This window comes from Cynocephalus volans, chromosome 1 (genome assembly GCF_027409185.1).
Source record: "Cynocephalus volans isolate mCynVol1 chromosome 1, mCynVol1.pri, whole genome shotgun sequence".
NCBI classification, from domain to species: domain Eukaryota; kingdom Metazoa; phylum Chordata; class Mammalia; order Dermoptera; family Cynocephalidae; genus Cynocephalus; species Cynocephalus volans.
This window is the reverse complement of record NC_084460.1, coordinates 255289254-255313205: the sequence shown is the minus strand read 5'-3', so window position 1 is coordinate 255313205 and position 23952 is coordinate 255289254. Positions and strand designations below refer to the sequence as shown.

Below are 23952 nucleotides of genomic sequence, written 5' to 3'. Positions count from 1 at the left end.
CTCAACTCTACTTCTATGAGTTCAATTTTTTTAGATTCCACATGTGAGATCATGCAGTATTTGTAAATTATTCTTAATATTAATGTGTTTCTCCAGGCTCATCTTACTTCCTGGTAAATTACCAGCATATTCCTCCTTGATTACTCCCACTTTGGAGACACCCCAATTTACTATGTTATTATTTCCAGGGATTGACCTTTCAAACAGAATGCTCTCAGTTTCAATAAGCCCAGGGATTCTACTAAATATGATCTAAAAATCTGCAGGATTCCCCACTAAATATTATCTAAATTCTGAACAATTGTTATATTATTTCATTGCCCTAAAAATCATTATGTTATTAAGATAGTTAGAATTTAATATTCTTTTTTAAGAAAATCACTAAAATTCCTCAGTGTAGACATGCATTTGTTAAATCTATGAAAAGTGACAAAAACCAGGAATATTTTAATATGATATTTTATTATGGGTGTCTGTAAGAAAAAAAAGATCAACAACCACATACAAGCTTACAAAGTTAAATTTCAACACATTCTCTGTGTTATTGTGACAAAAGCAGCCCCACAAATTGTTTTTCGTTGTTGACTTTTACAGGATAAAGGGAGAGAAGTCCCTGTGGCACGCCAATTAATCTTTCTGAGAGGAGACATGTACAGATGTTGTGCATTTATGTTTTGAATGCAAGCTAACAATTCTGATCTAGTTTTAAAAGTGAAAGTACATTAGCACCATAACATGTGTCTTTAAAGCCTTCCCAAATATTAGTAATCTTGACCAGCAATGACAAGAAAAGAGAGAAGCACCTTTAAAAGCAGTTGATATCCAAGATTAAAATAATTGTGGCTTTTAAAATATTTCTTTAAATTCTTGCACTCTACTATACTTTTTAAAATCAGTATTCTAGGAAATTAATCAATGAAATTTACAATTTTGGCCAACTGATGCACATTTTGGTTTTCTGGGACTCATAAAATTCACCTGTTTCTGACCAGTTGAGGTAGTTGAAATAGGGAGGTCTTTTCTAATTTCATGTTTGACTATTTCAGAAGGAAAGGTTATCTTTTACTGGTGAGCATAGTCATTGCTCTGCAAATGGGCTAGGATTCAAAGAATGTAACACAGTGTTATTGTAAGAGTGTTGAAGTTTATTTATTATAGCACCATTGAGACATTTTGAAATTGGGATTGGTAAAAAAATAAAACAAAAAGCATTTGAACTGTATTTGGTGGAACAGAAAAAAAAAGTATCCTTTTTTCATCAAATTATACTTTTTCCAAAAATTTTGGAAATAAATAACTGGAATTTAGTTGGTCACTTGTACTGGTTGACAAGATTAGAACTAGAGGAACACATATGGAGTGTGACATTTTTTTCTTGGGTTTCCAATAACGTTTGGTTTATAAAAAGCAAACAGGGCCAAGGTCCACACCAAATTCCTGATCAGGGCCACCAATGTCATAGGGTGCGATATCTACAATAGGTAGTCTCACAGCCTTGCGTGTTCGATATTCAAAGACAGTTTTGCTCCATTCCCCAGTATGTCTCTGTAAAAAAGGGCAAAAGAATGTAAGTGATCGTGATACTACAATTATTTAGACAATTCCTCTTACCGATCAAGTTAATTTTTTGGTTGTGCTCTTGGGGAATTGTTAGTTTTGCTCCATTTCAAAGCTATAATCCTCCCAGTTGATAAACAAAATTCTTAAACAAAAGCCACTGTGGGCCTTCGGGGTAAACCCAGCAGGGAGTTCACCATAGGCCAGGTCATTCTTAGGAGGCCTGGTCTGGTCATTGCTACGAGATATATAGTTGGATTATTAAAAAGTGGATAGGTCACTCACAATGGAATTTGCTCATATTAGAAGTGAGTTCTCCCTTTGTTCATAAATGACAATAACAAAGGATAGATTTGAAGTTAACTTTTAAAATTAAAAAGAAAAGCAGAGATTTTAGATTGAGTCCATATGACAGGTATTATTATGCGGAATGTATAGTAACCTTCCCAGTTATCTGATAAAGTTTATAGTATGAGCTTAAATCTCAATTGCTTTCATTTCAACTAGTTTTCATCTGGAGGTTAGGAAGATTTATTCACACTTTGTGGTATTTAACCTTCCCTGCAATGAATCAATAGATGCCATATAATTCACACCAAATGCCAAATAATTAGCATGATTTAACTAAAAATGCTGAGTGCGTTATGAGCCACGTTTATACTTACAGTGCAACCATCCTCCAGAACTGTGTATATGAATTTGCTATTTCCTTCAGCCTTGAATTCGCCTTCATTTGACCCCATCAGCTTCAGGGCTTTCTTTACATTCCCACTGGCCTGATCCATGTATGCAATGCTATTCTTGCAGTGATATGTGATGTTCTGGGAGGCCCGGCTGGAGAGAAGTCGGAGGAATGCCAGCTGTACATCGAGAATGTCTTCAGGAAGTTCAGGATTGCCATAGTTAAACTGTATGAGGGAACAAATAAAACTGATCAAACATTTTAGTTGTAACTGTTGTGAGGAAATCATGTATTGTTAGAATGGATATTGTAATATAAAATGTTCATATACTTTGTGTATGAATATTTTGTACATTAATATATTTTTATTGCACTCAGAGTAATGTTTTATTGCACAGGCACAGGTGCTGATGGTCAGCTCTGTGCCCATGAATACATATAATCAATTTAAAGAATAAATAAAAATAAAGTGAAAGAAAAGTATTTGCATACAAAGAATAATTCAGTCCAACTTAGCTCTTGAGAGAAAAGTTAGAAAAGTTATGAAAGGATAATCACCTGAACATATTAAAATCATATATTTATTATGGAAAAATAGAATTGAAAGATAATACCATCTTTCCACGAACTTTTAAAAGTACCCTTGTATTTCAGAAAAGTGTATTCTTGCTTACCTGAAAACCACCATCCATGGACTCTCCAAACCAAACATATTTCTTCTCACCGCTAGAATCTATAAACCAGTTCTTACGTGGGACATTGGAAGGACTGGCACTTATGCATGTTTCCCCGGTTTCCATATTACAGAATACTTTGATGGCATCCATCCTGCAACCTTGATTAGGATCAACCCAATATTCTCCTGAATAGTCACAAAAAGAAAGGCAATGAAAACTGGTTATAAAATCCAGCAATGAAATTTGGACCACAATAATTTTGTTTGTTTACTGTGTAAGGCATTCATAATGTTTTCTGCTGCTAATGTATTTGTATTTCATATATTTGTATTTTATGTATAGCATCATAGAGAAATTGTTTAGATTGAAATTGCTGAGGTAAAAGAGTTAGCTATAATTATAGAAACAATTGAAATAAAATATAACATCTTGGTTTTGAGTAATGATGATATACCAAGCCAAGACTTGATTGGTTTATAGTATTTGCTGAAATTTTTTTTTTTAAGATGACTAACTAATATAATTTTGCTTAATAATGTAATCTGGTTTTCTAATTCAGACTTAATGCCAATAGATTTAAACTTAGAGTTCACATGATTGATGGTTGTCTTCTATTTTAAGTAATTTCTAGAAATTACTCATAGCAAAGGCAATGTTCCATGTCAAGATATTTGAAGGGTTTAAAATAATATTGCGTTTCAGAAAAACTTTACCCAACATATGCAAAACCTGAAACTATTACAATATTCAATATTCAATTGAATATTCAATTTTGAAATTTTATTTCTTAATTTGAAAAATTTAATAAATCTATTAACATAAATTAAATTGCAATAAACAAATATTGCAATAATTAATTTACAATTGTCTGCATCAAATTACATATATTTAATCTTGAGAACATAATATATGTCACTTTATCAAACAAATAACTTTGTGATGACATTTGGAAACATACCAAATTACAATTTGTTTTAAACTTTCTACAGAACTGTCTTTAAGTTTTCCTATATTTGGAATATTTTGAAGTCATTTATGTTATATTTTAAATACATCTGCAGGGTTTACTTTTTCTTACAATATCAAGCAGCTTCAATTCAACTAACATTCTTTAACTTCTATTTTGGCTATAAAATATTTTCTATTGACAGCGAAAGTTTCCTCGTCCTCAAATTCTAATATGAGCAGTTTCCTCCATAATCCTTTTGCCACGAGTGTGAAAGACTCCCAAACATACCACTCTTGAGTTCAGGATGGCAGAATTTCAGGTCTCTGCAGTTCCGAGCAGGGTTTTTACGAGAACCATCAGGACTAATGAGGCTTTCTATTTGTCCATTAACAGATTTGAGTGAAGACATGATCTCTTCAGTGTTGATTTTGAAATCCAGTGGGTCATCTCCATAATATGGGGCAAGCAGACCAGCTTTTTCACCACCAGGCCCAGCAATGGCAGCCCCAGCCCCAAAACCACAGCAAGGACCAGGGGCACCAGGGGGTCCTGGAGGGCCTGGTTGCCCTGGGTGGCCTGGGGAGCCCTAGAATGGGTAAGATAAGTATCATTGTATTTGTTTGGTCTCCGTTGAAAGTATATGTTGCTAGCCCAGGAAAATGCATTAAAAATAAAAGTCATACATTGTCATCATAATTATTTTAATGAAGGTTAACTTGTGTGCTTTTGTGATCACATGATAACCAATTTATAACAACTACAATTTATTAACAAAAAATGTACTGTTTCACTATGTAAGAATGCAGTGTCAGAGCACAAATTTTACTCTATCATTCTTCCTTCTGCATAAATGATGTAAGCAAATAGCCCGTGAAGTTCAATTCTGATACTGACAGAGCAGAGGGGATAAAATCAGGGAACTACATTCTTTTATAAATTTTTAAAATTAAAAAAATTTTTAAATTTATCAATATACAGTGTAGTTGATTGTCATGTCCCTTCACCAATTCTTCTTTTCCCCCCATCCAGGGAACCTACATTCAAACCCCAAATATGTCATTAACTTTGTATCTTTGGGTTGATTACTTGATTATTTGTGCTTCAAATGTCACACATGTAATTGTGGGGATAATAGTTTTTATTCCCTTTATCCCAAAGTCATGGGATAGGAAAGCATTAGGAGAAATTGTATCAGTAGCAAAACAGGAATCATGGAAGCTATTTGAGAAGTTAAATGTACTACACGTAAGCAAATCATTATGATTATCATGATTATGAGACCAATGCTGCCATGGTTCTTTTGTTAATTGGGCACATGCCATTATCTAACATCTAACAATTATCTAATCAAACTATTAAAAATATTCTTTATCTTCTATTCTATTGTCTTATAGTGTGGTGGAAAAAGTCTTGATGTGGTAGAGAATGGCTTCAAGTTGTTGCTCCAATCAAGAGATTGCATTGTGTTTGACTCATTATTTCAGTTTAAAATATATGCAGTGTTTCTGACTGAAGATTATAGCAAATTAAATACACGTACACATAAGTGATGTCTTACCTCAGATCCTCTTTCACCTCTGTTACCTCGAGGCCCTGGTGGTCCAATAGGACCTGGATGTCCACTGGTTCCATCTTTGCCAGGGGGCCCACTGGGTCCAACAGGTCCCTAAGAAATTATCATAATATCACAAGGCTAGAATATGTTCCTGAAGTGCAAGCATTTTAAAAATGTGGATCTTCCAATATCATTCTATGGTACTTACTCTGGGGCCTGCAGGTCCTGGACTACCAACTGCACCCTGGTGACCGGCAGGCCCCTGGAAGGAAAGGAAAGGTGAATATGAGTGAAGACCCTAGAAAGGTTTAGGCGATGTTCTCTGTATGTTCAAGGTCAGATCAAGAATCATGGCGATCATGACAAAACACGGTTTTCTCTTTCTTTAACCTCACATGTATTTCATGCAACTGTTATTTCAAATAGGCCCTCAAATTCATCTTTCATCTCCTTGAGCATATACTTTTAGTGATGGAAAATTTCTATATTCTTCGTCTCTGAAATTTGCCTAGCTCATCAGTTAAAATTCATTGAAGGGGATTTTCTGACAAAATGGATGCACTTACTGGAGAACCTGGGGCACCAGGATTACCAGGGAATCCTCGATGTCCTTTGATGCCACTAGCACCACGTTCACCCGTTTCACCTTTGTCACCACGTGGACCTTGGGGACCCTTTAGAAACACATTCAAATTAAGGTCATATAAATGCACACATATTGAAAAATAAAATATAAGATAACAACAATTACTCTATGGCATTATATTAACTAGAAATCCCCATCAAGAGACACTTCATACATGGAACAATAAAAATTGTTTTTGTGGTTGTTTTAATTTTGGACTACTAATTATATGGAACCCTAATAATTGATGTTCATATCCTTGGTCCTGAGGAAATTTTAGATGCTGAATTTCTTTCTGTATCGCCAAAGGAGAGATTATATTTGTTCCACAGTTATATATTTTGTCATCCCCTTTTCCTGAGCATGTTATAAAATAGAGTAAGTTAAATACACAAAACAAAACTTACAGGAGCACCTCGGGAACCAGCAGGACCGGGAGCACCAGCAGGGCCAGCAGGACCCTAAGATGAAACAAACTCATGAGCAAACACACACGGAATTTTTATTCATTGATACAATTTTGTTTTTAAAAGTTAGTAATTTCATTGTGATGAAATAACAGTATGCATACTATTATTCAAAGTTAATATTGCTTTCTCCTTAAAAGTGCTTTTCCTGTTTATATTTTTACCAGGAGATCTAAATAGAAAAGCTGTCAAGAGTCCCATTAATTCAGTCTCGCATTTACCCAGCACATAGACAGTTGGTCTGGTTAATACTGTATCAGATTTTAGTAATGAATTCTTCATTGACCACTGCTAGAAACTTCTGGTATATCTTTATCAGCACATTTGTCTAAGGAATAATGACTAGCATAAAAACTAAAATAAATGATAGCAGATATTTTGGTTGGCAGATATGACACCTTACCTCCTACCTACAAATTTCTTTACTGAGGGAAATAGATGAGTAAAGAGAGAGGGTGTTTATCAGAACTCACCGTTTCTCCTCTGTCGCCACTCTTCCCAGCTGGACCAACAGGACCAGGTGGACCTGGATGACCGGGAGCACCAGGGGCACCAGGAGAGCCATTTTCACCACGATCACCCTGTGAACAAGTGCACAGCTCCAAAATAAATACAAAGGTCGCTTGTTTTAATTACACAAACCTATTGTACATATATTTGTTATACCTTGCCACCAGGAGATCCATCTCGGCCAGGCAGACCATCTGATCCAGGGTTTCCCTGATTTAAAAAAAAGGAGAAAGAAAATCAAGTTTCTTGAAACCATCGGAATACCATCTAAGTCATGCATTCTTGGTAGGGCAGTATAGTTCTCAAGGGGTGAAAATTGGTTCCTGGGGGTGAGTAATCTTAGATATTACAATGAGATGTGGCCTTCAAAGGGTCACAGTATCTAAACAGGTATTTAGTATATCTATGTTACTAAAATTTCATGGAGCAGAAGGGGGAAGAATGATTAGGAAAAAATGTCTTATAAGAGTCCTTAAATGGGAGCTAATAAGACAGTGACCTAAGCTGATAATGGAAACCCATAGTTTAGCTTAATTTAGTCATTCCACATTGTATACATATACCAAAACATTATATTGTACCCCATAAATGTATACAATTATGATTTTCAATTAGAATAGTAGGTATACAAAACTTTTTAAAAATAAGAAAAAACTGGGCCGGCCCCGTGGCTCACTCAGGAGAGTGCGGCGCTAGTAGCACCGAGGCCGTGGGTTCGGATCCTATATAGGGATGGCCGGTGTGCTCACTGGCTGAGCATGGTGCAGACCATGCCATGCCAAGGGTTGTGATCCCCTCACCGGTAAAAAAAAAAGAAAAGACTAACCACAGATAATTGAAGAACATTTTCATCCAGAAGAAAACATAAATTGGTGCTTCCCCCACTAATTTGTTTCATAATTTAGACAGAGATCAAATTCTCTCTATTAATGATTATTAATTGGGTAAATGTAAATGACTACAGGCCTTTAAGGCTATTCTAAGTTGTCACAGAAAAATATATCTGTTATTAGAGAAGGACAGAGAACTTTGCTATGTGGCTGTATTTACACTCTTATACATTAAGGCTCAATTTGAGCTTTTCCTTAAATAAATTACCAAATTCTACCTAGATGTTTGAGCATTTCCTAAGAACTGCTACTTACATCTCTTCCAGGTTCACCAGCTGTACCCGCCAGACCAGGAAGACCCTGGGGTCCAGGAGGACCACGTTCACCATTTTGGCCACTAATTCCTGGTTTCCCACTTTCTCCCTGTGTACAAAGGAATAAAAGACATTTTATTTGGATTTAAAAGATCAATTAGTATGATGTTATCAGATGTCTTTCTCAGAAAAATCTTGATATAGTCGATTTCTATTGATTTTTTTTTCTTAAAACTATGCCCACCATAAAAGGTTTGAGGGAAACAAGCTTCTTACATTTTCCAACTTGTGCTGTGACTCTAGATGCCAAAGGGCTGAGTAATTACATCGATAATCTTATCAATGAATACATTCTAATGGGAGATGTATAAATAAACTTGGATATTATAAGGAAAAAAATCATGATGAGCCATGATGAAGCTATAGGTTTATGGTGACCATTAGAATTAGGTTTTATTGCACATTTGTCTCTATCTGAAGAATATACACTTACTAGATATGTCATAAATTAAATACACTTAAATATCAAATTTTAATTTCATGACAATATAGCTGACATTTTGTCAAAAGAGGTGCTTAAAATGTCATAATGTGAACCTTAGTAAAAATAGAATTTCATTATCCTACTTACTGAATAAATATGTTAGATAGTAAACAGGAGAATGTTATCGTAATACTAGTGAAAGAAAACCAGGAACACAAAATGACTTGAGGGGATAGATAATCGGCATCAATTAAAGGCTTTAATAGATCTGTAAGCTAACGCTATCTCTCCTTTCAACATCAAGAGTCAACAATCTGAAGAATGTTCACAAGTTTCCTAACAGAGGTGTTGAAGATATATTTCTGTGATACCGATTTGTTTGTGTTTGTGTTCAAGGCTAGTCTATAATGTGCCTTGTTTTTGTGTTCTGAAGCCATTTAATAAAATGTATGCTTCAAAAAATCTGAAAATATATTAAAGGAAGGTCATCTCTTAGATAATTTGCACCAACGACAGGACAACTTTTCAAACTTGATTTAGTTAAGTGATCTCTTAAGACTTTCAAAGGAAGCAAAAGTCAAGTGAAACATGGCACACTCACCTTGATACCCTGAGGGCCAGGGCTTCCCCTGGGGCCTGGCATTCCTGGTGGTCCTGCAAGACCCCGTGCTCCTGTAATCCCTGCAAGTCCCAGTGGGCCTGGAGCTCCCTGTTGTGACAGATAATGACTTAGCTCATCTTTATGTGATTATGTTTTTCTCTATTGAGTTTATGATTTTTAAAAAAACTAGTATTGTCAATCAACAGAGCAAAGAAGCCACTCACTGGAGGGCCTTGGGCGCCAGGTGATCCCTTCTCTCCTGGTTGGCCAGCGTCACCTTTTGGTCCAGACACTCCAGGGCTGCCAGGAGCACCACTGCTACCTGCAGGACCCGGAGGTCCATCCTTGCCTGAAGGACCACTGGGGCCTGGGGGGCCTGGGTTACCCTACAAAAAATGATCATTTGAAATTTGAATATTTATAATGAATAAATGAATTTTTTCTTCCCTCTTTTACTTACTTTAAAATAATATTTTTGTGGGATTTAACAGAGATAAGTAGTAATGTGTAAGTTTCTCATTCTATATATACATGAATGCTCTTTCTGAAATACATGATGAAAAAAGATTTTTAAAAGTACTTACATTATTACCAGGAGGACCAGGAAGACCACGAGCACCAGGGAAGCCAGCAGCACCCTGTGAAATTATAATATATTTTTAAATTTCAAAAGTAGAACAAATAACTATGCACTACAAGCAAATTGAAGCATAAGATGTAGATATGCATTCTACTTTGAAGTCACTTATGATTTGCTTTTTCTCTCTTGGAATTTACATATAACTCATGTATGAGTGATTACAATTTCATTCTCTCTTTACGGGTCTAATGTGTTTAAAGAAGTTTTAATGTAGATTAATATCAAGGAATGCTTTTCAATAATAGTTAAGAGAATAATTAAGAGGACCAATACTTACAGGACCACCAGGACTGCCACGTTCACCTTTGACACCTTGGGGACCAGGAGGACCCTATATGAAATGAGGGAGAAAAGGTCTATAACAACAGCACCAAAATCAAAACTTGGGAGAAGCATTATTAAGTCGTTAAGTAGTAACTCTATGAAGAGGTTAAAATAACTTGAATGAGCTTCAGACTTAGAACTATGTTCCTATGAAGATTATACTCTTGCCACCATGACATGCTACCTCAGTATGAAATACTAAATTATTGATAGACATAGGTGTTTTCCATTAGAAGGGAGAGAGAGAGAGAGAGAGAGAGAAAGAGAGAGAGACAGACAGAGAGAGAGAGAGTACTTACAGCAGGCCCAGAACCTCCAGGGGGTCCTGCAATTCCAGGAGGGCCTCCTTCCCCTTTCTCACCTGGAGCCCCTCTTTCCCCCTTAGCACCAGGCTCTCCATTCTGTCCCTGCATGCAGAAACGACAACCATCTGTCAGCTGACGTCCTTTATCATACACTTGGCTTCTCATTATTTCTCTTCAGAATATAGAATTCTTCAGATGGAAAGACGTTGAAATAAAATAGAAAAAGAAGGCTCTCTGAAGACACGACAAAACATAGTCAATCAAAATATTTCCATGACGAAAGAAATGATCAAGAAAGCATAAGATGAATATTATTTGTTATTAGGAAGAAAGTCTTTCCAAGGATTGTGCATTTGAAAATGAGCACCAATAAATTCATTTGAGAAAAACTGGACCTATTTTAATTAATTATGAAAATTATAGAAGTTCTTCCATTATGAGATGATACCAATTTTCAGAGTGCTTTTATTTTATTTTTATTGAAACATAATTGATTGTACGTATCTGTGGGTTACAGCATTGTATATCAATATCAGTGTTCAATATGTGATGCTCAAATCAGGATAAGCAGTATATTCAACATTGCACGATGTAATCCTTTTTTGTGGCCTTTTACCGATCTCTTGCTAACCCTCCCTCCTCTGGCGGCCTCAGTTCTGTTCTCTCCTTTTGAAAGTTCAACAAATTTTGTGACTGTTGTGTCTTTCTTGCTTACTTTTTTATTGACTTGTTTATTTTGGGGGGGTCTCACTTATGACTGAGGACTTGTAGCATTTCTCTTCCTGTATCTGGCTTATCTCACTTCACGTAATATTCTCGGTTTTCAGAGTGCTTTTAAATTCATGATGCTGCTTTAGCCTCACGACCCAGGCATAAAGGCAGGATAGGTGTTTTTATTTCCATCTTTTAAAAACTAAGAATGGGGATCGGATAAAAAAATAAAAGGAGTAAAATAACCCCACAGGGAGAATGAGTGGCTGAGGGGGACTAGAACCCAAGCTTGACTTGTACATCTGCTGTTTTTCAGCAAGACAGTGATTCTGGTCTGTGTGATATGTATGTTTAAATGTTCATACTTACAGGAGCACCAGGGAAGCCAGCAGGTCCTGGTGGTCCAGTTTCACCTCTGTCACCCTGAAGAGAAAAATGTCCCCTTAGTCACAGTGAAGATATTTTGCACAAGGAATGTGCCTCACTCCCTATATCATTTTATTTTTCCTTCAAGCAGGAAATGTACAAAGGTAACTAACATAGTTTAACCTCTGAAGACTTTTCCATTTCTCAACAAAATTAGGGGTGGACGATACCAGAACCATTGATTTTTCTGCCTTTTATTGTATTGTGATATCATTTGCAGGAAGAATAGTTTGAGGATTTTGAAATACTTAGCACATTTAATTATGTAACTTCTAAAAATGTAAGTATTTAAAAATATAGTAAAGAGTTCATTGAAAAATAAATTAATTAATTGATTTTAAAAAAACATCTACTATATTTCTGTCCTGAGTTTTAATCCCTGAATGTAGAATAGTTTAGATCAAGAAGGAGCCTCAGGCAAAGGTCTTATAGGTTTAAGAAACACTCATTTACAAATGTACATTACTTATGCAATTTTTATAGTTTTTCAAGAGTTGTTTAGGAAAAAAAGGCATAATTTAAAATTGTTTCTTGTGAATTTTAGATTTAAGAAATTTAACATTTCCTTGTATGTCATACAGTTCCTAATGATAGTATTCCAAAATTGAGGCTCAGGGCAGCTGGGGAAGACTTGCAAAAAACGGAAGCACAAGTATCGACTGCTTGTGTGGGGTTAAAAAATATGCTGAAAATATCTTTAACACTTACAGGGCCACCACGAGGTCCAGCTATACCTGGAGCTCCAGGTGCACCACCTTCACCCTGAAAAAAGAGAAACATACAAACAATATCACCACTGTCCTACATCCAAACAAGTCAAAGACATTCTCTTTTTGTTTCCAAATAGTGGTAAGTGTTACCTTATCTCCAGGCTGGCCTGCTGGGCCGGGAGGACCAATGGGACCAGCAGGACCCTAAAGAAAATAGGATATTTTTAATTTTGAAGATTAAAAAAACATCATTTTTTCATATTAATTAAACAGAAGGTATAGACATTATTTATCTAATAAACTAGATAATATTATTTTACAAATTGAATGATATGCTTTTCACTCAGCATATAAATACTGCATAGCTTAGTAAAGTTTCTATGAGGATGACCCTGTAAGACAATAGGATTCAGCAGCAGTGTGTTGATTCATTTATTTTTAGCTCTATTGTGGAGGATAAATAGGATGTGATGTAAGACCTTACAGTAATATCTTTTTACAATTAAAGTATATTCCTTTATTCAACTGCTTGATAATTTTAAATGTTCAACTACAAGTATCATTATATCTATTAAAATTTCAATGTAAAATTTTCAAATATTAGTTATATTGCATAAAGGAAGTATTAAGCATCTTTCTTTTAAATTGAATGATAGCTTATCTATATAGTCTTTCAAAAGTAAAGTATTTATAAATTTCTTTAAGGCAACTACAGTAAATATGGTATCTATGAAATAACTTAATTGTGTTTATTTGCTACAGTCATGTCTAGAAATGTTTGCTAATGTGAATAGAATTGATGATAATGTTGTTTTGTTTGTTTTTAACTTTTACCTTGAAATAGTTGTGGATTCACAGGAGGTCACAAGAAATGTATAGGGAAATTCTGTGCACCTTTTTCCTAGCTTCCTTCAATGTTAACATCTTATACAACATGTCAAAACTAAGAAACTGACATGGGTACAATTGGTAGAGCATATTCAGATCTCACCAGTTACACAAGCACTCCTTTGTGTGTGTGTTTGTAGCTCTGTACAATCTTATCATAAGTGTAGCCTTGCATGACCACCATCACAATAAAGATTTTCAAATGTACAATCACCATAAGACTTCCTCAGTCACCTCCTGTAGCCACATACATCTTCTCAACTCCTGGCAACCACTAGTCTGTTCTACATCTCTACAATTATGTTATTTCATGAATGTTACAGGGATAGAATCATGCAGTATGCATCCTTTTGAGGTTGACTTTTCTTCACTCATCTTGATGTCCTTGAGGTTTATCTAAGTTGTTTGGTATCAATAGTTCATTCCTTTTCATTGCTAAGTAATATTCAATGATATGACTGTACAACCAGATGATGATGTTTTTTCCAAAATCAGAAAGTCACTTAATGAGCAGTATTGATTATCTTGGATTACAGAGACTCGCAATCTTTACCTTGTGGCCTTAATCATACTTTAAAAGCTTTTCCATTTTTAGGTCACAGTAGAACTATCAGGTAGTGGTAGATATAAACCAGGATTTTAAACAATTAAGTGATATGGGTCTTTTTAATGTTCAGAAGGTGGTAAAATGTGGTCTAATTTATCATGAGAATTTTTTGGAAAATGAAAAAGTTGAAGTGATGACTGGAGGGTCCCATGTCACACGTAGACAGGGCCTGTTTCTCTTCACTGAGAATACTCACCCTTGGGCCATCCTTCCCGGGAACACCATCAACACCCGCACTGCCTGGCTCACCCTGTCAAATTAAAGCCAATGTTATCAGATTAGAAGTATTCTCAGTGAAAATCTGCCATGAAGAGGAGCAACTTCATTATTTTCTGGAATCTCTGTTAGGTGTTCAAATTAATAATTGCTTCAGGAATTCATCCCACATTTCACTTACTATAACATGATAATATTAATTTCATATTAATAAAATTAGATTTTTTTCTAATTTTATTAGAAAGTGGAAATTTTAGAAAGTAGATTATTTTCCAGAGTGTTGCTTTACTTTAACCTATAATGTCTGTTTTCTTGCATAATTAGGAGAAAACCAGTCAGTACCTTATCACCTTTTGGACCAGGCCCTCCAGGACCTCCTCTTTCTCCAGGCATCCCTTGCAGACCAGGACTACCAGCAGTACCAGGTGGCCCAGGGGGACCAGCAGGGCCCTGGAATTAAGGGAGAAATAGTAAATGGCAAGAAGGAAATGGAGGGCATTTTCTGTAATCTAGGTGAATTAAATTCTGCTGTTACCTTTCCTCCTTCGGGACCAGGGGGACCAGCTCCACCTCTAAGTCCTGGGGACCCTGCCAGTCCAGGAGGTCCACGTTCACCAGGGGCACCAGCATCACCCTGTGATAGGAAAGTGTAATATTTGTATTAGAAAACCCAATGCTAAAAAAAAAACAAAAAAAAAACCACCTTAAATTGTATCATTTTGAAGTAGGCCACTAGGTTCTTAACTTATATTTTGGACCAGTTTGTAAATTTTCATAGTTATAAAAAAACATTTGACCAGCTGAGTGGGAACTGGAAACTTATTCTAAACAAGGAAACTCAGATACTTGGTCTGCCTAAGTATGAGCTGTCATTGAAACACTTATTATTATTTCATTCACAAGAGCAAAAGTTCTACCAAAACAGTATTCCTATATGGAGTAAATGCACTGGCAGTATTTTTATTTCTATGTTTTATTTCAAGCCCATGGTTGACTCTATAGTGCTTATTAATGTCAGAGAATTAGATTTTCCAGATGTAGCAAATGTAATATACTGAAAATGACTTGTTTCCCTAAATGTATTCCCCAAACATTTGCAATGTTGCTCTTTGAAGGAAAGAGTATTTTGGCTTGAAAAACTAAAAATGTATCACTAATCAATTACTCTAGAACATGCTGAAGTAGTTAGAGAATAAATTGAAATATTACCTTGCCTCCTGGAGCTCCAGGAGAACCAGCATCACCCTTTGGACCCTAGGAGATTGGTGTTATATGATTAGGCCTCTACCAGAATGCATGTTATATAAATATAAGCAAAGTACATATTTGACTTGTTTGCATATTGCATAATTTTTCAAATCTTGAAACTACGTGCTGTTTTTTCAGTTCCTTTATTTTATGGTAAAACTCAAACTCTATGTAACAGTTAACTTTTAAATGATTTGTCTTTGTTTTCTTAATGAATATTTCAAAACTAAATGTTAAAACTCAGATATCATGGCATGAGAAAATGCAAAAGTTAATAATTGATAAATGATTATTATGCATTCTTTTGGCTTCTGAGTTTTGAAAAATGAAATGCTACTTACTGGTTCACCAGGCTTTCCATTTTCTCCTGGAGGACCACCAGTACCAGGCAAGCCCTACAAAAAAATCATATTTGTGTTATATAATTACTTCAAACACTGCTCACAAAAAAAAAAAAAAAAAGCTTCTCATACATAAACATGTTTCTGCAAGGTATTAAAAAATGGTTTTAGTGGTCTTTTGGGGGGCAGAAAATCTGTGCTATTCAAAATCCAATGACAGATGTGAAAATCATATCTTACAAACCTATGTTCATCTCCCTCAATTTTGTTGCTGCATGTAAAAATATATAGAGGGCTGGCCAGTTAGCTCACTTGGTTAGAGCATGGTGCTGTAATACCAAGCACAAAGATCAAGGGTTTGGATCTCCATACTGGCCAACAGCCAAAAAAAAAAGTAAAAATATATTGATGAACGTGGAAAGACAGATTTAGCTCTATGGATTTACACTATAGTGAAAAAATAAATGTAAATTTATAGAATTATATGAGTTTAGTTAATTTGTTAAGTAACTTTTAATAAACATGTCACTCTGAAATACACGTGGAAGATATGCCTATCTATCAACATTGCTTGACATTTTATTTCAAGATGGAAAACAGACTCATAAATTAAGCTCCAGATGAATTGTAATCTATTACAGTCACAAAACATTTGAACAGTCAATTTCCTGGACAATTACAGTTATGAAAGGAAAGTACTGAGTTGTCTGCTAAAAGCAAATATCTGATGACGTTTAATTAACAAGTGCTTACTTGTAATCCCTGTGGACCAGGGGGTCCTGTGTCTCCTTTGTCACCAGACGGTCCCTATATAGACAAATATAATGATACACTCCATTATAAAATGTCCTTTCATATTCAGTCCACACAATTTCCATTTCAGCAGGCCCATTGCTTAGTTTAAAAATTAATGGTCGAATTGAAGGGAGAGTCTGAACTCTGGAAGTGACCCAAAGCAGACATGTACAATAGAAAGTTTACTAAATTCAGAATTTGGCTCGTTAACTAAATAAGCAAGTGTCATAATTGCCTTGGTAATCTATAATAAAATAGTGTAAGAAATGTAATTTCTAGAGCCTTCCCCTGCCCCACCCTCCACTCTACTTCTGTCTCCAATTTATGGGAGTAAACTTACTGTAGGTCCAGGAGGACCCTGAGGTCCGGTTTCACCATTCTTTCCAGCAGGACCCTAAAAACAACAACAGTTAGAGAAGCAGAGATGATGCAGGTAATGGAGAGAAGTCATAAGGTTGGAGATGAATGAAATCTATTGGAAGGCTAGAAATAAGCTGATGAAAGCTACATACCTGAGGGCCAGGTCCTCCAGGGCCACCTCGTTCTCCATTCTTGCCAGGAGCACCCTAAAAAGCAGGTGGCCAGTATTGACTCATTCTCAAAAGGAAATCTCTAGTCACATTGTTCCCTCATATTTTTGACCTGCTTTGTCCCCATATACACACACAACCATAACCAAGTACATATTTAGCTTCCTTCTACATGCTGTTTGATTTTCCTACACTCTCCATGCTTTGAAGAGGAGACTGAGTTTTGGCCACATCTGCACTCTCATATGGAAAATAAAAGGCCTTCAGTCAGATATTTTATTGAAGAAAATAGTGAAGGAACTCACATCATTTCCTTTAGGACCAGGGAACCCCATGACACCAGGCTGACCTCGGGGACCAGATGGTCCTGGAGGACCTGGTCGACCACTTTCCCCTTGACTTCCCTAATGAGAAAAAAAATGACGTTAGTAAAGGTTTGATGACAATCTGATCAAAATGTACAATATATATATACATATGTTCAAGTCTAGGCCAAAATATACATTTCATTTATACTGGACTTGTAAAATAAGATTTTAAAGATGTACATACGGGAGGTCCTGGTTTCCCATCACTGCCTGGTCCTCCTGGGCTTCCGGGCACACCCTGAGTTAAAGAAGTCAGTTTTCAGGCAATTTAAGATGAAAATTTTATGAAGTACAACATATATTATTTGCACAATTTTGAGATTTCCACTTACATTTGTAACCTCATATTTACACACCTTTTTCTTCTGTCTCTAAATTGTCTTAGGTGTTCTAATTTCTGTTCTCCCATGATCTATTCTGGCCTAAGTTTTCTGAAAAGAGTTTTGTTTTGTTTTGAGCCTTTAAAAGGTGTTGCTTGATTTAAGTTGCCTTTGATCCATCTTCATTTAACTTGCTTTTCTTCTTAACTAAATTAAAGTGTCATTCAAACGAATGTTTCTCTGTACCCTTATTCCTGGACCTCCAGGGGCACCGTCTCGGCCAGGTTCTCCAGCAGCTCCTCTAGGCCCCGCAGGGCCTGGACCACCACGCTCACCAGGGGCACCCTAAGTAGTGAAATAAATAAATATTTTAAATAGCCTTCATTAACCTAGACATTGGTGATATTTAGGTTATAACTAGAGAACTTCATTTGGTTTCTTAAAGAGAGTTGGTGTGTTGCTAACATTCTCTCTATAAAATCACAGTTATCTCTGTTTGGATAGCCTTGTTAAAAAATAATTTTCAAGCAACTATAATGAATCTCACATGCTTAAAAAACAATATTTAGTGGACTTAACAATATATTTCTGTGCATCAAAATCAAATATCTTTGATGATATGAAATTATATTTGCATATCACTTTACAGTATTTAAACAACTTTCAGGCATTTTAGTTTGTTTTATTTCACTGATGCTGAGATAAATGATTCCTAACTGAGCGATAAGTTAATGGATTCTCATAGAGGATAAGTGACTTACTTTAGTTATGAAGCTAGGAAAGTGGCTGAGCAAGAGTTGGAATCATTGTTTTACATTGGGAATTTTTTTTTTTAACTCCAATATATTTCTTTTAAATATTTAGGTTTTCATTAATGGGAAACAGAAGAGAAAAAAAAAATACCTATTTGTAGTATTAGCATTTAGAAAAAGAGAAACTAAATTTATTTACCTTTTCTCCTGGAATGCCATTTGGTCCAGCAGGTCCTCGGAATCCAGGGGCACCCTGGAAATAATGAAAGTCGAGTATTTTCAGTACAAAAGATGAACACATTTCATAATTCGTGACTGTCAATATAGATAGTCTCATGTTATAAAAAGCCTTAAGAAATATTTGATATTTGGGATTGGGAACTCGACTTAAGAAAAACAATGGTAGCCTCACCCTGAAGGTGAAGTTTCATTTGGATGATAGTAATGTTGTTTTTCTCTTTGATGCCCTATGGAAAATGTACCCTTTCTCCTGCAGCTCCTGGAAGTCCATTTGCACCAGGTTCTCCAGGTGATCCATCTTTGCCGTCTTCACCCTTAGCTCCTGGAATACCTGGAGAACCAGCTTCACCCTAAAAGAAGATAGCAAAGTAAAGGAATTGTGACTGAATTGAGTACTGAAATTTTTACCTGTTTATTTTCTAATTATGTTGCATTTTTCTAAGAAATAGCTACATCTGTTGAAGTAATACTTACACGTTCACCGCGTGGTCCTGGATCTCCTTTGGCACCATTCTTACCAGGTTCACCCTATAGTGAAACAAAATCTTTGTTTTAAAACAGGGAGGATTTGGTGAGCAAGATCATCACCAAGAACATATAATTTAGTTGTAAGGCCAGAGTGAAATCAATATAAAATCAACTGAACAGGAGCCCAAAATTTGCTATTAATGTATTTGCTGTGGGAATTAAGCTACACCTTTCAACAACAAAGAAATAAAAAGTCGACTTACTGCACTACCTCGCAGTCCAGGAGCACCATTAGTACCAGCTGGTCCTGGAGGACCCCGGGCTCCCATCAGTCCAGGAGCTCCAGGAATGCCAGCGGGACCCTAAGAACAACCCAAGCACACTAACATTAGGCAAACTTGAACTTTCTTTTCAGAATGTCTCACTTAACTATCACAAATCTATTGCCATGCAAAATGCAAGAGAAACCAAAAGCATGTGTGTGGATGAGATGAGGAGGAAGTGAGGGGCAGCTTACCATTTCACCTTTGCCACCAGGACTACCATTGCTCCCAGGAGGGCCCTAGGGCACAAAACAAAGAACATGTAAATAATAATGCAAATAGTGCATATATATTTGAAGTTGTTTTTTTGCAAAATAAGTTTATTGGTGGGTGTTATGCTTTGTAGACATTAGGTGAGTCCTCCAACTACAGCCCAACATGTAGAATGTAGGCAAAAGAATTATCATTATCTAAACAAATTAGAAATAATATACACTTGGTCTAAATTATTAAATAATAAATAAACAAGTAGAAAAGGTTTTCAGTTTTGCTTCTTCTCTGAATTTTTCTGATTGGTGATTAGTTTGTGGTACGTTCTTCAAAGTATCAGATAACTGTCTCATCCATCCTCTAATTTATTCTGTGTTATATAAATGTAAAATCTGTGAATGCTAAAATAGTGTAACCCTTAAAAACTACCTTTTTTACTATTAATCAAATCAGTATTTATCACAGTAAAATCACTATAGAGCACTAAGCAACTTTTTCTTTTCAAGGAGCCAATTTTAATTGGTAGTGACATTGAAACATATGCTTTCATAGAATGAGTGGAACAGCATCCTCACTCTCAAATGCCATATTTGCTACTTACAGGAGGACCTTGAGCACCAGCATGTCCCTGAGGTCCAGGTTCTCCTCTTGGTCCAGGGGAGCCACTTGAACCAGGAGACCCTGCAGGTCCAACTTCACCCTAAGGAATAAAACCCTAAGTAGTCAGTTTCCCTTGCCACTTCTAATCACTTAATCAGCTCACCCTTCAGTCCTGTTAAAACCCATTCACCAAAGGCTGGAGTAGTATGACTACATACAGTAGCTAAAGCAAGAAGACATTAACCATAAAGGGAGAGAAAAGGGGGGAATATGTGTATGACTGTGTTATCTCCGTTTTCCAGAAAGAGTCTGGCAAAAGAGGGAAGGCATCAGAAGAGTTATCAGGATAGCTGAATGCCAGGGTAACACTCTTTTTAGAATCAAGAATAGAGCTTTAAAGTTCTGTAGAGATAAAAGTTATTGATTTGACTGGTTAAAAAAATAATAATTTGCAAGAAGCAATCCAACACTTCTCTGTTGTCTCCAAGATATCTTTATATTCTTCTATAGAAATATATGCTTACCTTAGCACCAGGGGATCCAGGGAATCCTGCAGTTCCAGGGGAACCAGGGGGGCCCTGAAAAAATTAAACACAATTTCAAGATCTCTTAATCAGATAAAAGAAAGCTAACATTACTAGTAAATAATAAGTGAGCACATGTAAAATACAGAAGACACTTATGCAGATAAAAATAGTATTCATCATTCATGGATGAACATTATATGGCGAAACAATGTGTTAAAACAAAAGAGTGAAATCTAAAGTTAGAAAAATCTGGATGTCTCCTCACTTCTGCCATGAATTCTGTGACTTTGTGCAGATTACTTAGCCCTGAGCTTTTGTACTATCCTTTACAAAATGGAGGTAGTGTCATGATCTATTTTGCAGGGCTCTTTCAATTGCCATAGGCAATATTAGATATTAACTAACATTTTAAGTATCATGTTAGCAATTGGTCAAGCATACTAAGGAGTGTCAGAACTTAGCTCAGTGTCCGTTTGAATCAGATGCTTATGTACAACGTTGAGTAATGGGTCTACAACAAAATTAATTGTTTTCATTTTTTTAAATTATAAAAATAGTCAACATAGAAACTAATATATGTATTAGTTACATACTATGTATATTATAATATAAAATAATCTACAGTCCATAATCTTTCATTACCCTGGAACAAGTCAGGGTTAAACACAAAGTTACTTACTGGTTGACCATCGCTACCTCGAGCACCATCATTGCCTCGAGCCCCCTAAAAAGAGAAGTTTGTTTCAAATATCTTGATTCTGAAAGGCTGGTCACAAGTAACATTTTGACTTAAATTCTGTCTCGACTTTGTTGAATTTTCCTCAAGTATATTAACATCTTCTTACTAATTATATATCTTTAGAATCAAATTGTTAAAATTCTGATATATACAGCAATGATCACATGTGGAAGGAATGCTTTTTGTGTTTTCAGAGCTGAATACAGATATAATGGCTTTAATGATATACACAAAGTTAATACTTTAAAAATTCTCAACAGAGACAATAATTATAAAACACTTATTTCCCTGTAATTACAGCCAAAATTTTATTGAGGTGACTTTGAATATAATTTTGTAGAAAGAACATTTTCCTGCAGATTTTCACGGCCTGAAAACCTGAAACACTTATCTGTTACTTTGGGTTGTATTTGTGCCATGTTGGTAACAATGCTCACCGCAGCTCCAGGAAGTCCTGGCCGGCCTCTCTCTCCAGGAGTCCCTCTTGGACCCTACAGAGTACAATTGAAAGTATAGTCTTTAAACTTGACATGTGTAAGAACAGCTGGGGGGAAAGCAAGGCAAATTTTGGGTTAGATGGAGGTTAATAGTAAAAGTGAAAATTATATAATAAGAAACATAATTACCATGGGTCCAGGAGCTCCATTTTCACCTGGAAGACCATTTTCACCCTAAATGCGTATAATATGTTACTATTTTATATAACAGGCAGAGAGTTTTATAGTTTTTTAAAACATAGCATATTATGGAAAATATTATGAAACCTACCTAAGGAAAAAATATACATTTAACAATATCAAATTTCTGTTAGCATTTTATTTCATTTATCAAAAACCTCAGTTTCTACTTGTGGAATAAACAGAAATAATCCATGAATTACACTGGGATGTTCAACCACTTCTAACCTAGACTCTTCATATTATCAGCTTTCATAGAAGCTTTAATAGACTATCTCCATTAGTCACTGTTATTCAGCTCCTAATATTTAAAATTCAGGTGAATTTCAGGAAAAGTTAAGCTCTACAATATAAATCTTAAATATAGCTTTAAAACTTAAGTGAATTTACTTGTAAAAATATGATTTTGTTGTGATTTACCTTTAATCCAGGAGCACCTGTTTCACCCTTTTCTCCATTTCGTCCATCAAAGCCCTACGAAATGTATAAAAATAGTAAAACTATTAAAATCCAGAACAGTTGACAAACTTTACATTGATTTTTTTATAATTAGCTTTTACTACATAGCACTATTTGTAACATTAACTTAAATAATTTAAAACTCTTTTAAATGGGTTGAATACATTTAATTTTATTTTATAGTTAAAAAAATAATCTGAACTAAGTTAGAAAGTACTATTTAGTCCAATTACAAATTTGCCTTAACTGTAGAGTAGCAAACATCAGTTTCATAGATTTTATTTCTATTAAATTGATAAATTATGGGCTCAGTTGGTTGAATCTACCTAATGTTTTTCACAGAATAAAGTTGCTCCAATCTATAAATCATATCAACTAAGTAAATGCATAATATATATATAGTTAGTAATATTTTTTCATTTTGTCCTGAAAGTGAGGATAACAGAATTAAATTATCCTTTCCCAAGCCTTTCCATACACTTAAAATTAGCTCAACTATTTTGCATAAAATAACTAGTCTGGTCAACAAATAAAGTTGATAGACTTTAAAAAAAAAATAAAATCCACTAGTTGTCAGAATGGACCATTTTTTAGCACATAGATTGTCCTATAAAATTGGTTAGGCAAATAAACACAGCCAAATGGAACAGATTATAGGCAATTTAGAAACTCTACTTACTCTGTGTCCTTTCATACCAGGGAAGCCAGGCATGCCAGCCGGACCTTTGATACCCTAAAAATAATGAATGGAAGAGATATTAACAAGCCTTCAAATAGAATCAAAATCCAATAGTAAAATATTTGCCTTCTATTTTTAAGTTTAATTCAATTTAATTATATAATAATTTTCAAGCAAAGATAATTGTGGTTGCTCCAACTAATGTATTAGGTGCTGAACACTTACTGGAGGTCCAGGCAGTCCTCTCTCTCCAGGTCGCCCAGGTCTTCCTGACTCTCCCTAGGTGGAGAAATAGAGAATGTGTAGGTGCTAGTGTATAAGAACATACACTGTAGCCAATGAGTGAACTGATCACTTTGCATTTTTCTCACCAGGGACTCTTTAAAATGGTTGGGCTGAACGTAGACTTGTGAAGTCAGCTTTCTCAGTGTGAGGAATGAGGGGGGCCTTTCTCCCTCTGATATAAATTTATAAAGAAATAGTGCAGGTGTCTCTCATCACTGAAATATTATGACCCTTCCTCAACCCAATGAGAAGAATTTGTCATTGGAAATTAAATGGGAAAAAATAGCATAGTATTAAAGGTGTTTGTAAGTCC

At 35.5% G+C, this 23952-nt stretch overlaps 1 protein-coding gene across 1 annotated transcript in view; it reads right to left on the bottom strand.

Annotated features, from left to right (window-relative positions):
* Positions 1–477: 477 nt before the first annotated feature.
* Positions 478–23952, bottom strand: part of COL3A1 (collagen type III alpha 1 chain) — a 39798-nt gene continuing 16323 nt past the window's right edge. The window contains exons 9-51 of the mRNA XM_063094978.1: positions 23580–23633; positions 23355–23408; positions 22637–22690; positions 22166–22210; positions 21977–22030; positions 21480–21524; positions 20798–20851; positions 20275–20373; positions 19658–19702; positions 19404–19502; positions 19147–19200; positions 18915–19022; positions 18632–18685; positions 17927–18025; positions 17545–17598; positions 17298–17396; positions 16975–17028; positions 16803–16856; positions 16421–16474; positions 15668–15721; positions 15288–15332; positions 14614–14712; positions 14421–14528; positions 14059–14112; positions 12518–12571; positions 12366–12419; positions 11601–11654; positions 10515–10622; positions 10169–10222; positions 9836–9889; positions 9476–9637; positions 9252–9359; positions 8168–8275; positions 7179–7232; positions 6986–7093; positions 6453–6506; positions 5987–6094; positions 5629–5682; positions 5424–5531; positions 4154–4451; positions 2914–3101; positions 2223–2465; positions 478–1545 (exon numbers count right to left, since the gene is read on the bottom strand). Coding sequence (XP_062951048.1) covers positions 1399–1545; positions 2223–2465; positions 2914–3101; positions 4154–4451; positions 5424–5531; positions 5629–5682; positions 5987–6094; positions 6453–6506; positions 6986–7093; positions 7179–7232; positions 8168–8275; positions 9252–9359; positions 9476–9637; positions 9836–9889; positions 10169–10222; positions 10515–10622; positions 11601–11654; positions 12366–12419; positions 12518–12571; positions 14059–14112; positions 14421–14528; positions 14614–14712; positions 15288–15332; positions 15668–15721; positions 16421–16474; positions 16803–16856; positions 16975–17028; positions 17298–17396; positions 17545–17598; positions 17927–18025; positions 18632–18685; positions 18915–19022; positions 19147–19200; positions 19404–19502; positions 19658–19702; positions 20275–20373; positions 20798–20851; positions 21480–21524; positions 21977–22030; positions 22166–22210; positions 22637–22690; positions 23355–23408; positions 23580–23633 — 3711 coding nt within the window. The 3' untranslated portion in view covers positions 478–1398. The remainder of the gene's footprint in view (positions 1546–2222; positions 2466–2913; positions 3102–4153; positions 4452–5423; positions 5532–5628; positions 5683–5986; positions 6095–6452; positions 6507–6985; positions 7094–7178; positions 7233–8167; positions 8276–9251; positions 9360–9475; positions 9638–9835; positions 9890–10168; positions 10223–10514; positions 10623–11600; positions 11655–12365; positions 12420–12517; positions 12572–14058; positions 14113–14420; positions 14529–14613; positions 14713–15287; positions 15333–15667; positions 15722–16420; positions 16475–16802; positions 16857–16974; positions 17029–17297; positions 17397–17544; positions 17599–17926; positions 18026–18631; positions 18686–18914; positions 19023–19146; positions 19201–19403; positions 19503–19657; positions 19703–20274; positions 20374–20797; positions 20852–21479; positions 21525–21976; positions 22031–22165; positions 22211–22636; positions 22691–23354; positions 23409–23579; positions 23634–23952) is intronic.